Here is a 14653-nt window from a genome sequence, read left to right as displayed (position 1 = left end):
CACTGGTACATTTAGAATGTTCATGATTCACAATGACTATGATGATTAAATTCTGATATTCAATTTGTGATATGAAATTCTACAATTTTATAAATAATGGACCTACATGCATTTATAGTTGAAGTCATCTGTCAATAATTTACTCTGATATTATCTGTATTTAAAATTTCTGGGGAATCCTATTGATAATTCTGAACTGCTTTTGAGTTACCAGCACATTGAGGGCCACTGAAGCATACAGGCTTCACAGGATGAATACACCTGTCTCACTCATTTCTCCTTAGAACCATTACCTGAAACCCTGAACCCAAATCTATGCCTCACTTTAAGAAAGAAGTTTCCATTGAGCTTGGGAGTAATTGGTGAGATTTATGATTCAACGTAAGGCCAAGATCTCAGTGTATCTGTTGGCAAGAATGAGAGCTATCTAATTGTACAATTTTAACAAGGGCTTTGCTGTGTTTTTGTTTGATTTTTCTCTAAAGCTACAGACTTGCTCCTCAGTATCCATTCCCAGCTGCCCTGGAAGACTGTATTTTTGTGATCAAGTTCTTTCTCCAGGATAAAGTGCTTGCAGAATATGGAGTGGATACCACTCGAATCTGCATTATGGGAGACAGTTCTGGGGGAACCTTGGCAGCAACAGTGGTTCAACTGGTACGTTGTATGTATTATATATGTTTTAATCCTAACATAAATGAAGCAGTGTTTTAAGTGTATTTGCAGTACTTTTAAACTGTTATCTGTGACATTTAAACTAAACAGGATTAGCCATTTTGCACATTACTTTAGATGTGGCTTTAATTGTCTAGGGCTTAGGAAGGGTTTTACAACCCTACTTATTTTTTTAGGAGGAGGGGCAAGGGCAGTGAATCCAGGGATATGTGCTTGCCAGGCAAGGACTCTACCACAGCACTATGCAACCTTCCTTTTTAAACTTACTGTTTCAAAATAGGTTTTTGATGAGATTCCCTGAGGTTCTTCGTAGTTTGTGTAGGCCTTGAACTTGTGAGCATCCTGCTCAGCAACTCAAGAACCTGGTATTAGAAAACTGTCATACTGACCATTACTCAACCTGGCTTACCTTGCCAATGTTAGGAAAAGGTTCAACATCATCTATGAACCACTCTATTCATCAATAAGGGATTCTGGGTTCATAATTTACTGATTTTCTATAGATAAACTATTAAAATTATCAATATTTTTCTATCACTGTCATTGATGAATGTTTAGTTATTTTTTTTCTCTGAAACTAAATATCTGACAAGAAGCAATTTAAGGGAAGAGAGGATATAACAGCTCCTGGTTTGGAACATTCAGTGCATCATGGCCTTGAAGGCATGACAGTGGGAGCTCCTTTTGGCTGTGGTGGTGGAAGTGTAAAGCTGTTTGCTCTCATCTCTCAAGTCTAGAAATCAGAAAGAGATGCTTGCTGGTACTAAGCTTCATTTCTGAATTACCAATCCTCTTCTTTTCTGAAAACTTCAACTTGTAAGATGATGCCTTCATGTTCAGGGTGAATCTTTACTCCTAAGTTAATTCTCTCTAAAATACTCTCATAGATACTCCTAGAGATGTGCTTCATTCTCTTGCATGATTCTAAATTCAGGCGAGTTGATATTGACTAGTAATCATGGCAATGTGGCAAACATGCAGATTGTCATAGATAACATTGGACAATATATCATGCTTGTATAGAATAATTCCTACTGTAATAAAACTGTTACCTCATATTAAAATTCTTGCTGAGCAAAGCTAAATAATCACTGCTCAATAAGTGATGTTTTGAAAAGTGATCTTACTCCAACACATGACTCATATTCCCCCAAATCCTTTTGTAGAACAAAATAATATTTATTTATTTATTTATTTATTTATTTATTTATTTATTTATATTTGGTTTTTCAAGACAGGGTTACTCTATGTAGTTTTGGTGCCTTTCCTGGATCTTGTTCTCTATACCAGGCTGGCCTTGAACTCACAGAGATCCATCTGGCTCTGTCTCCCAATTGCTGGGATTAAAGGCATGTGCTACCACTGCATGGCTCCAAAATGAATATTTTGTATCATTTATACTGTATAGATTGGCTTCCTCTTATAAAGTAGATGTTGTCTCTAAGTTTGTATTTATTGAATTTTACGGAATACTTGTATTTTTATTTGAAATTTACTTCAATCAAGAATATGTTTGCTTTTTCAAGACTAATTAATTCATTTTAAAATAATTATCCCTTTGATTATTCAACCATTATGAAATGCCATCTCATACAAGCCCATGAAATACTCAAATTTTTTCTTGAATCATTTTGACATTCTATTTGGTGAGGTAATCAGTGCATGAACAGGGTCTCAGAATAACAGATTTCTTTTTTAAAAAAAAAATTCTACAGCAAGTCATAGTTTTTCTAATAGAAAAACAAAATATAGATGGACTAGAGTACAAAAGATGTGTTTTCTCATGTCTTAAAGAAACATGGCACCACTGCCTAGATGCCTCCCAAACAGATCAAGCCAATCAACTGTCTCACCTATTCAGAGGGCCTGATCCAATTGGGGGCCCCTCAGCCTTTGGTTCATAGTTCATGTGTTTCCATTCATTTGGCTATTTGTCCCTGTGCTTTATCCAACCTTGGTTTTAACAATTCTTGCTCATACAAACCCTCCTCTTTCTCGCTAATTAGACTCCCGGTACACCACCCGGGGCCTAGCCGTGGATCTCTGCATCCAGATTCCTCAGTCCTTGGATGGGGTTTCTGGCACAAATATTAGGGTGAGGGGAAGGAGAGGGGGGCAGGAAGGGGGAGAACAAGGGAATCTGTGGCTGTTATGTAGAACTGAATAGTATTGTAAAATAAAATAAAAAATAAAAAGAAACGTGGCAGCCTGAAGAGATGGCTGAGAAGGTAAAGGCACCTGGTGTAGAAGGCCTGATTTCACCTCAGGGACCCATATGGTAGGAACAAAAATTAATCAAATCCTAAAAGTTGTCATCTTTAGGTGATGGTATATTATTCTTTAATATACCATCAGGAAAAAAAAAGACATAACACTGTTTTAAACTGTGTGGCCCAAAACTAACATAAAGAGTTAGAGATTAAAAATGTGTCATTTCAGCAGGGAGCAGCACTGTGATGTCTTCATATGAATCCCAAAGTCCACAAGGTTCCACCAAATCATTTAGAAAGATGAAAGGATGATGAATGGATTAGTTCAACAAAGATGTGTGGATAAATAGGCAGATTTGTGATGGCTCAGAAATTGTCAGAAGTGAAGAAATTTTAAAAAAACTAAAGTGATGAATAAAGACAGACCACCTTCTCCCCAACTGAATAAGATTTTAGGCATCATGTATACAGTGTTTAACATAAGATGGGAAATGATCATTGAAATCAAGGTAAGTTGCCTTGTAAGTTTTAAGAAATGATTCTCTTGCCTAGGTGTTAACAAGCGTACATGATTATGGTCAAATTAATTAATACATACTCAAATAAATGGAATAGTTATTGCCAGACTGGTAGTTTGTGGTTCTGGCTAGTATAGAATCATTAACTTGGTACACTTTAATCCTTCAGTTCATTTTTGAAAATTAAGTTTGGCTTATAACCTGAAATAAGATAGGTAAGAGCACTTCATGATAGATAAGCAAACATCACATGAAAGACTTAGGAATATTGGGATTGAAATATCTGTGCCAAAATGAGTTGATTTCAGTTACTGAAAAGTTGATTCACTGTGTAAAGATGCTGGTCACCAACCCTGACCATCTGAGTTCCATCACGGGGTCCAACATGTTGGAGGGAGAGAGTAACTCCTGCAAGATGTCCTCTGACTACCACATGCACAAAGGCAATTTTCCCACCCCTACTCTCTCTGTCTGCCTGCCTCTCTCTCTCTCTCTCTCTCCCTCTCTCTCTTTCTAGATCTCTGAAATGTTTGAAGATGACCTATCTAAAATTTATCTCTGTGTGACCCTGAAAACATGCCTAATATGACTACAAGTTCAATTGTAATAACTAACTAACTTACATTTCTTTAAATCCTACTTAGTTGGTAATAATAACTTTCAAGGATTAGTAAATTGCATTACATTGTTAAATAACTGTATAGGTACAATATCTTAAACAAGATTAGAAATACATGTACAGTATTTTTTGACAAAATCAATCTCAAATTTATATCAATATACATAATTTGAATACAATATACAAAAATCCAATCCAATGTAAAATATTTAAAACTAGTAGTTTCTGTCTAAAAGTAGATTCAATAATCTATCTAACTTTTTATCTTATCATATCTGTATAAATCAATCTCAAATTTGTATCAATAAACGTAATTTATATACAACATACCGAAATCCAATCCAATCTAAAATATTTAAAACTAGTAGTTGCTTTTTAAAAGCACATTCAGTAATCTACCTTTTATCATCATATATCCATAATTTCTCTCTTTTCCTTTTCAGAGTAGATTCAATAATCTACCCTCTAATGATCATTTATATATCTTTTTTCAGAGCAGATTCAATAATCTACCTTTTATCTAAACCCTCTTTTTTCTTTTCAAACAAGAACAAGAACCTTAAATCTAATCTCCTTCGTTTAGCTTTTTTCCTGTCATTAACAATAACAATTTGTAATCAACCATCCTAAACAATGCAATTATCTGAAACCCATTGAAAGACCAAAAAATGACCCATCCCACCTCTTGGGAATGTGGTCATTATATTTTTAAAATTACTTCCTGCTGTCTGGGGGTGAAGGCATCTTTAGGAGATCCCAAAAAGAAAATTTTTGAGTTAATTGTCAAGTCCTGGGAGAGGTAGTTGTATCATTTGTTGTCCAGTCTCTGCATAATGTAAAAATGCAGGGCTTGTCTCAAGTCCATGCTCAAGTAGTCTGTGAAGCTAGATCATCTCTGCTAGCCATCTTGAAATTGTCCTTAGCAGCTTGTAGTCCAAAGCTAATCTTTGGGTAATGTTTGTCAACTTAGTGATATTATCGTCATCCTGATGGAATCATCATTAGGGGTCCCCATCATCCTTTTGGAGACTTCAAATTTGCTGTTAGGTGTGGTCATGATTCCCTGTAGAAAACTGATAGAAATTCAAGTGCTGAAAGAAAATATAATGGAATTCAGCTACTATCACAAAAGCTACTACTTGGAAAGGTCAAGGACATTTCCAAAGGTCAAATCATGGCTAAAGAAGTTTTGGTGATATATTAGCTTTTGTATATATATATTAACCGATTCCTGTAATGATTTTCCTTGTATGCTATGTATGCTTCTAAGAACTCATAACAGTGTATTTTATCTGAAATACCTATCAAGCATCCAAGACCAAATGATCTCCTGAATTAAGGTAAATTAAGCTCAGACCCTCATTTCTTATATAGCCTTAGTGGTGTTTATACAAACAGTATAGACTCCTAACATTTACCTAACCACCCCTAGGAATGTAGTTTGAGCACATAAATTCCCCTTTTCTGATCTATTAACCAATTTTGACTCTTAGTTGACTTCCTCCTTTACCACTCCCCTTTTAGGTTGTAAAAGAAAGCCTGATGGTCACTGCCAGAGGAAATTTCTTGTCTGCCTTTTGACTCTGTAAGAATTCAAGCCTAGTGAATTTGCTTTAGCTAGAGCATTGCTATTGCATGGGTATATAACTGTACCTCAGAGACTTGGAGAGGATAAAAAGGATTTTGACTGGAGAACTAGCTTGAGAACTAGAAGAATGAGATAGAAGATGAGGAAGAACAAGATGGGGAAGAATGAGATGAGAAAGACCAAGATGGAGCAGAACAAAGATGAGAAAATTAAGATAGATCTTAGAGGGGACAGCAGATAAATGTAGAGAGAAATAAGACAAGAAAGGAGCTAGGCATGAGAATAGAATTGAAGTTGTGTAGATAGGATTTTATCCCAGAGGAATAAAGTAGATGGACAAAGAGCTCAATGTATTTACAGTCTTTTTCTGAAAATAATTCTCGATGTTTGTAGATTCTTTTCTGGGCCACTGGGAAGAATATTCTTAAGGCTGGTCCTTAATAATATTTGAGACCTGGCGCCCTTGGGTACCCAGACTCAGAAGAGTAATTAACTGAGCACACTCAAAAAGGAGGAGTGTCACTTGGCAGAGCCTGTCCAGAGTACAGGCAATTTCCCCAGGGAGTAATAAAGGTGACCCTTGAATTTCTGGCTACTAACAGACTTCACCAAAAGATGCTGCAGACCTGGAGGACCCAATACCTCTTGTAGTAGTGAGTAAATATGAACCCCCTTTTCTAAGAATATTTCTTGTACCATGAGTCAAAAGGAATCTAAAGAGAAACAACTTTTGATAGAAGTTACAGGACACAGGTTTAAGATAAAAGACATTTTAGTCAGCTCCAATCATAAACTGACTTAAACCGGCTTAGATAAGGAAGCAACAAACTTTCTTAATCCCAAAAAAGCCACCTAAAAAAACGTAAGATTTAGAGGATTCCTAAGGGCTGCTGGCCTTGTAGGATGGTTTCACTGGCAGCCTATGATAAGAGGCAAAGATTTTAACCCTTCCCTTCAAAGGAGAAATGTGCCATTATTTCATCTGGGGTCTTACAAAGAGAAAACACAATATTATCACACTACAAGACTTTTTGAGAGCGTAAACTAGAGCTAATGAAGTCCACTAAGTTCTCAGTAGCAGCAGTGTCAGGCTACAAACAGCTTTTTTGTGCTATGAGTCACTGGAGTCTAAAAGCTAACTTGAGCTATAAACCTTCCAAACTGCCCTGCAGCTAGATAGGAGCTTGGTTCCAGCAGCCCTCATGTAAATAACAATGCAAGCCTCCCAGCCCTGCCAGAGCTGGTTTAAAAACTAGTGGCAACTCCCAGCTCTCCTGTTGCTGTATTAAAAACATGTCTTTTTATCTCTCTTTCTCTTTCTGTGTTGACTATTACTATGAAGTTCTTGGTAATTTACAAAAATCTTGGCCAAGTACAAGAACTCCCAGTTAACTCTTTCAGTACTGGACCTGTGCAACGGGAACACTCTTCCACGATCTGGAAATCCTATGAATTTTCTGGACTGCAGAGACATCTGGGGGACTGAGAAATTCTACCTAACTAAATACTTACTTCTTTTTGAACATCTGCCTTCTTTTCCTGCCATCTGCAACTCAGCTCACCTCAGCCTATGTCTCCAGCCCTCCCCTCACCTTGCCACTCATGTTGGGTTTTCGTATAAATAAGTATTTGTGATGGGTTTTTATTTGAAAACTTTTTTTATAATAAAGTTTAAAACTGAGAACTTATAGGTAAAGACAGTATTTCCACCATGAAATTTTACTAGTTTTAGCACAGTGAGTACTGAAGGAAGAAGGGATCCAGTGGCTCACAACAGCATAGGACTAGTAAAATTTGAATCCCAGACACCCTCCTCCATGTCAATGTATCATAGCATTTATTTCAGCTTCTTTTGAGTTAAAGCCTGTGGAGTTTTCAACTACTACCTAGAGAACTATAGTTCTTTCCTTTTCTCCATCTTAAATGCAATAGTTTTCTTTTAATGTCTGTGTGTTTGCGTGTCCATGTGTTTATGTGAGTATACACATAGGAAAATGTGTGTATTTGCAAGTGCTTGTTCATGTGTATGGTCATGCATGGAGAAGTCAGAGGTTGACTCTGGATGTCTTTCTCTGTATTTCTTCTACCTTATTTTTGAAACTAGGTCACTTACTGGGCCCAAGATCACCGAGTCAGCTGGATTGGCTGTCCAGTTAACTTCAGGGATCCCCTTGTGTCCACCCTATCCACATAGAGATGGGTAAGAGGCACATGCTGCTATGACAAGCTTTCTTGGTTCTGACCATCTGTAGTGAGGCCTTCAAACTTGTATCAACAGATAATTTATTTCTTATTCATTTTATTTTGTATTTCAATATAAAATTAAGATAAAACTACATTATAACCTCAGATTTCTTCAAGTACAAGCATATGTGCTAACTCACTTGGGGGCAGCACTCCCACTGCTCCTGAAAGACCTATTGTTAGTTATTTGGTGGTGCTCTTACCCTGTGAGGAAATATCACAAAACATGACAGAATCCACTAACAAGAGTTTTATTAAAATAAAAGAGAGAGACAGGTGTGCTCAGGCCTGTTGAAAGGACATGTGTATTGGCGAAATTATTAAGGCCACTCCACGTAGTTAAAAGGGAGGTTTATTTAGTGGCATAACTTACTACACTTGATCTTAGCCAAAAGGCCGAGAAGCGATAAGTGGTAAAACTTACAAATGAAGGGACAGGTAGGTCACAGGGTCTGGGAAAGACATAGCGCAGTCCAGTGGTGTTCTCTGGAGAACTCTCCTTGTTTATTTCCAGCGTCCAGGGTCTGGGAACCAAGAGAGACTGTGCACCCAGTCTTGGGTCTTCAGGGTCCTCTCTTGGCCCAGCTTTGTAGGCATGACAGTTACTGAAGCCTCAATGGGGGTTGGAATTTCCAGATCACGGTTGGAATGGCTACCTACTACATCTCCCCTTTTGCCTAAATAAGAAGGTTCTAACCTAATACAAGACTATATACAAGGAAAGTTTATCAAATATTATCCAGTGGTAAAGAGGGTTAAAGACCTAGATAAGATGGAACTACAACCAATGCGAACAATATTAAGTGAGAAAGACATACTAAAATCCAGAGAAGTCTAGAGAATAGGTAAATGGCATGTTACAAAGATCATTCCGAAAGGTGTCCTATCCTAAAGAACCTGAATCTAATACTTAATATGTTCTATCTAAGATTATATATATATACTAAGTTGTAAATATAACGGCTAGTCTTCAATCCCATCAAAGACCTGAGAGAGAATATAATGGTACCTGAGAAATGGAAGATGGATGCAAGCAACTTTTGGAATCTTGCAAGAGTAGACAGAGACAGCTAGCAACCTGGACAGTCACCTAATGTTTCTCAGCATTGTTGGTGCATTCAAATTGGCCACAGGCCTAGAGTATCTGACAGACCATTTTCAGAAGCAGGAATTCTGAAAGACCATCTTACCCTGTCTTGGCAGAGTCCAAAAGTCACTTTTTCTTGTGTCCTGCTTGTCCAGGAGGACAGCTCTCATATTGTCAGCAGTTGAGGCAAGGGCAGTTCTTTGTATGTATCCGACCTATGTATCTGTAACTCTGGATAACCTAACTAACATAACTATAGAGATGACAAGCATAGATGACTATAAATCTATAAGTCTTATCTACCGAAATAACCTAAGGACTAAGGCTTCATGTAAACAAGGTAAACAGTCTATAAGCAAATGTATGGTAAAAGACGATGACTTCAAAATTGTGACAATACACAAGATATTTATAACAGGGGTAGGAATGTATAGTGCGATATGCAACATGACAATAATCTTAAATATATATCAATATACAGAATATCCTAAACAGGAGTAGAACATACATACAGTATGACAGATATAAATTTACATTTGTATCAATATACAAATATTTCAAATAAGAGTAGAAATATATGTACATTATAACAAATATAGTTCTGTATTTGTATCAATATACAAATGATCTTAAACAGGAATATAAAAATAGTTTACATTTGTATCAACATATAAGAATTCATAACAGTGCAAATTATCTAAGGCTGCTATTTTACTAAATTTGTTTACTAGTATATACAATAATCTACCATAATATCCTATACCTATCCATTCCATTTCTTCCCCGCCCCCTTTTTAGAGACACTTTTTTTTTTAAGGAGAATACTGAGTTTAATATTTTCTTCCACCCCCAACCCTATAACCATCATCCATAACCCTGAGAAATTGCTCCTTAGGGAGAAGAAGCATCGTTTTCTTAGAATTGCTTCCTGCTGTTTAGGGGGTGATGGTATCTCTGTTGGGTATTGTGAGAAAGCTCAGATAGTTGAATCTCAGTTAAACTAACTGTAGATTCTGCAGCAAATCTTAGAGTAATGGATAAAATTGTCTGAAATTCTAGCAAGAAGTGTAGTACGATGATGATTACCATGGCATCAATCTGGATTGGGTAGAGTTGTTGTTGTTGGGGCCCCATCTTCCTTCTGGAAACTTCAGAGATTGCTATTGTAAAAACTTATTTTTCATCAAAATGGAAAGTTTGGATTTAAAGAGGACATAACATGTAAGAAAGGATTCCGAGAAATCATGAGTAAGCATGGAGAGATTTAGAATCTTGAAGACAATGGTCCTTTTTTATTGGTTTCCTTCTGTCCCACACCAGAGGGCTCTTCTGATATGGGACTGAAGAATCTCTCAAACTTTTAGCAATACACTTGGGTTTACAAGGCTCTTAATCTCATGGTCGTGCGTTCTGGCCCCACACTAGGTTCCAGATATTGGCGAAATTATTAAGGCCACTCCACATAGTTAAAAGGGAGGTTTATTTAGTGGCGTAACTTACAAATGAAGGGATAGGTAGGTCGCAGGGTCTGGGAAAGACATAGCGCAGTCCACTAGTGTTCTCTGGAGAACTCTGCTCAATCTACTTCCAGCGTCCAGGGTCCAGGAACCAAGAGAGATGGTGCATCTGGATCTCGGGTCTTCAGGGTCCTCTCTTGGCCCAGCCTTGTAGGCATGACAGTTACTAAAGCCTCAATGGGGGTTGGAACTTACAGATCAAGGTTGGAATGGCTACCACTACACACCTGTATAAAGAGAGAAGCCAGGAATATGGGTCCAGCTTATAAAGCCTGGGTTGCACATGCATACACAGGTTTATGTGACTACTCCATGCATGCACGTAGATCACATGGTTGCATTGCGTGCTTTACAAAACCATGCAAAGCCACTCGGTCCTGGTCACACAAGACATTTTGACCCGGAAATGGCTATTTTGACCCGGAAATGGCTATTTTGACCCAGAACTGGCTAGGTGGAAGTGTCTAGGTCCACCGGACTTGCAAAACCATGCCCAACTGTGGGGGCATGTTGTGAATCTATCACCTATCACAACTCTGCCTCAGTTTGTAAGCTGTGCTCAAAGCAGAATTTTTTTCCTACTCTTCTGAGAGGTTGCATTTTATCTAGAAAATTCCCATTGCAAAACCACTGGGAAGGAACACAGACCCTGGAATGATTCTCTAAAGGAAATTTTTATTTCTTTGTTTTCATTCTGAACTTATAAGAGTTCTTTTATACTCTCCTGGAATTTTAAGTTAATCGGATGGTTAAACTTGTGATGAGCTAATGAGTGTCATGGAATTCTTTCATTTCATTTGCTTTTATGAGGTCGTGGTCTTGAGAACATTTTGCTTACCTTTGGGATACCCAAAGAATGGCAGTGTATACATTCACTGAAGCACAACTGCTGAAGAGGCTGGTGCTGGTTAAGTTCTCATGCTCACAGTGAAGGCTAGGCTCACTGCTGTGCAGTGTACAAGAAGAAAAGAATGTAGCTGCAGACTCCGGACTCCTCTTATTTCTGATAAGAAACCGAGGCTACACATGCAACATTCCACATCCTTCTCTGATCTTCTGGTTTCCATAAATTATTTTCTATATCTTCTATCACTTCTATCATAACAATCTACTTAGACAAATATTAGGTGTTTCCTTAAGCATGCTAAGTTCCATTAGATTTTATATGTGGCTTTTGGTATTTGTATTATATTATAGTTTTGACTCATTATATTAGTTGGGTCAAAATTATTTTAGGGAAACTAGACATAGTAATACATACCTAATTGTAGAATATTTGGGAGACTGAGACAGAGGGGCAGTTTGTTCTCAGACAACTTGAGACGCACAACACAACCCTATCAAAAATAACAAAAGCTAAATTTATTAAAAGAAACAAAAAATTCATTATAGTTATTTTATCATTTTCACTAAGGTGCTCCTGATCTTCCTGATCATATTCCTGTTTGGTTGTCAGATATGAGCAACAGAATATGCATTATTCATTATTTCTGCACAGATGAAAGTGGGATGACACACTCTTGTGTCTCTAAATTAGAGTAAATTTTATAGAAAAAATCACCAATAATGTTTCAGGTTAAAAAATTTATTTTACCACGGAGTATTAAAATGAACCTACCAATAATTTTGTTTGAAAGCTATTGACTCATGAGTACTTATTATATTTCTAGTTACAGAATGATCCAGAATACAAAAACAGAATTAAGGCACAAGCCTTGATATACCCTGGCCTGCAGTTGATTGACACCCTTCTGCCATCTCATCGAGAGTATGAACATGGTCCAATTCTGTCCAGAGAGATGACAGTTAAGTTGGCGTGCCTGTATGTGGCTGAAGACAAAGCTCTGCTCCAGGCTGCACTGAGAAATGAACACATGCCTGAAGGATCAAGACACCTGTTCAAGTTTGTTAACTGGAGTGACTTCCTTCCTGAGAAGTTTAAAAAGAACCATATTTACACTGAGCCCATTCTTGGAAAACTGAATGGTTCCTATCCAGCACTTATGGATAGCAGGATGTCCCCTTCGCTAGCCAGTGACTCCCAGTTACAGAGTTTGCCTCTGACCTACATCATCACTTGTGAACATGACTTTGTAAGAGATGATGGTCTCATGTATGTAACACGGCTTAGAAATGTTGGGGTTCCAGTTACTCATGACCACATAGAGGAAGGAATCCATGGAGCCATGTCATTTACCAGAGCTCCAGTGTTTCTACAGCTAGGACTAAGAATGAGAGATAGGTATATTAGTTGGTTAGAAGAAAATCTATAAATCAATGATACATGTAGCTAGGTCTTCAGTAAAGTGTCCGGAAAGTTATGTTTTGAACTATTATATTATGAATGAGAACAAAATGATCTGGCTTTTAGATAATGCCACATTTCAATTTGAATGAAGAGTAATGTATATGTCTGAAAAAGTTACTTCATTTTCTCAGTCTTAGAAATATTGCTAAAATGATGATATTCACTTCAATATTCCCATTAATTACTATGTGTTAGGAAAGATGTACTCTGAGTATTCAAAAATGTTAGGATAATACAAAAAGCAATGTGATGAGACTCAAGGCTGTGATATGAATGGAGTCATGAAGAGTGGGTGGGTTGGCATATTACTATGCAGCATTCTCAAGGAAATAAGGCAGGCAGATTTCTGTGAGTTCAAGATCAGCCTGGTGTTGTAGCTAATTCTCATCCACTCATTGCTCTACAGAGGCTTGCAGTCTCAAAACTATGAATGAGGAGAAAATCCAATAAAGAACTATTGCAATGACATTTTAATGGACTGAGCTTTATACTGTACTTCTGCCATGGTTTTTCCAGTCATGTTTTGTCCATACATTATTTTGGGGTGCTCTAGATAAATTAATTGTTCTTTTCACTCACTTCACATGAAGTTTGTATACTGCTTTTAAAAAATTCATTGTGGGGCTGGAGAGATGGCTCAGCTGTTAAAGGCTAGGCTCACAACCAAAAATTAAAAAAAAAAATTCATTGTGTCTTGGAGGAAAAAGTTAATATCTGGATTGTAAATTATTCCTAAAGCTTAAATAATTGCTTACACTTTAGTAAGATCGAACTTGAAGGTACCTACGTGGATTGCATTCATTGATAGGCATTGCCTGTTGATGCATGATGGTACACAGTAGATTGCAGGTGGAGTTACTTCTAGTATCCTCTTGAATTTCTATAGCGAATCATTGTGCACACAGAGGCTGCATATCCAGGGAGCTTTCTGAGTTGGTGATCTCCAGAACTGTTTCCTTCCCCGTGATGATCTGACCCATACTCCTGTCAGCACAAATCAACTCACAAATCTCTGCATTTCTGCTGAGAAGTGTTGAAATCAATGTTTAATTTTCTGATATCCTGATGGTTCTGCTGCTTGTGCATGGTTGTTTGACCTGCTTGTGCTATTTTTTTTAAATGCTGAATAAACTTTCTGAAATGGAAGCTAAGGGTGCCATATGGATTTAGCTGGTAATGTGACTCTCATCTCCAAACACATTTTCATTAGTGCTTTTCTTCAGCTTGAACTTTTTTGTTCATCTCAACTATGATCCACTCACTAATCTCTCAGATCTCATTATATGAGTGTCTTTCCTGACACTCAGACACTAAGATGTTGTCAGAATATTAGGAAAGGTTGACTCAAAGATTCCTTTGCCGTTCTTTGTGGCACAATAACATCTTAAATAAAATCATTTTGCTTGTTTCATTTATAAAAGAGAAGGAATATTGGTCATCTTATATCAAACCACTCTTGATAAAAATTGCTTGTCTTCTATAACTATTAATCACAAATTGAGGGAGGGTTAGAAGGTCATAGGTAGACATGGAAAGTGAATGTGTGTTTCCTCAAATGATAGTTTATTGTTTGAAGAGACATTTTGGAGAAAAAAAATGGGAGATGGGTTGGAAGCAAGTTTTCTAATCATAATCAAAAGTGGAAAGGGGAGCACCCAGGGGCCCTATAAAGCTCTAAAACCAGAACCTGATTAGCAGATTCCTAGCTTAAGATCTCTCCCATACTGAAGAGAGTTCTCTAAAACAAAGCTGCTACTTTATTTTCTCTGTGACTTGGTCTTATATCTTTCCTGGATGTTCCTTTCGAGTAGTTTTTATGGCATGAGCTCAGAAACTCCTAGACAGCCAGTCAAATTTTTTTTCTTTTTTCAATTAGTACTTAAGATT

General features: G+C 37.2%; 1 protein-coding gene and 1 pseudogene across 1 annotated transcript in view; one reads left to right on the top strand and one right to left on the bottom strand.

Moving 5' to 3' along the window:
- LOC114688041 (arylacetamide deacetylase-like 2) overlaps positions 1 to 13234 on the top strand; it is a 34425-nt gene extending 21191 nt beyond the window's left edge. Inside the window, exons 4-5 of the mRNA XM_028862664.2 lie at positions 486 to 657; positions 12129 to 13234. Of these exons, the coding sequence (XP_028718497.1) occupies positions 486 to 657; positions 12129 to 12731 (775 nt within the window). The 3' untranslated portion in view covers positions 12732 to 13234. The remainder of the gene's footprint in view (positions 1 to 485; positions 658 to 12128) is intronic.
- On the bottom strand, positions 8126 to 8262 carry LOC114688042 (annotated as a pseudogene).
- Positions 13235 to 14653: the final 1419 nt, after the last annotated feature.

The sequence above is a fragment of the Peromyscus leucopus genome, chromosome 6, assembly GCF_004664715.2.
Source record: "Peromyscus leucopus breed LL Stock chromosome 6, UCI_PerLeu_2.1, whole genome shotgun sequence".
NCBI classification, from domain to species: domain Eukaryota; kingdom Metazoa; phylum Chordata; class Mammalia; order Rodentia; family Cricetidae; genus Peromyscus; species Peromyscus leucopus.
Note: the sequence above shows the minus strand (reverse complement) of the source record. Positions and strands in the feature narration are given on the sequence as shown.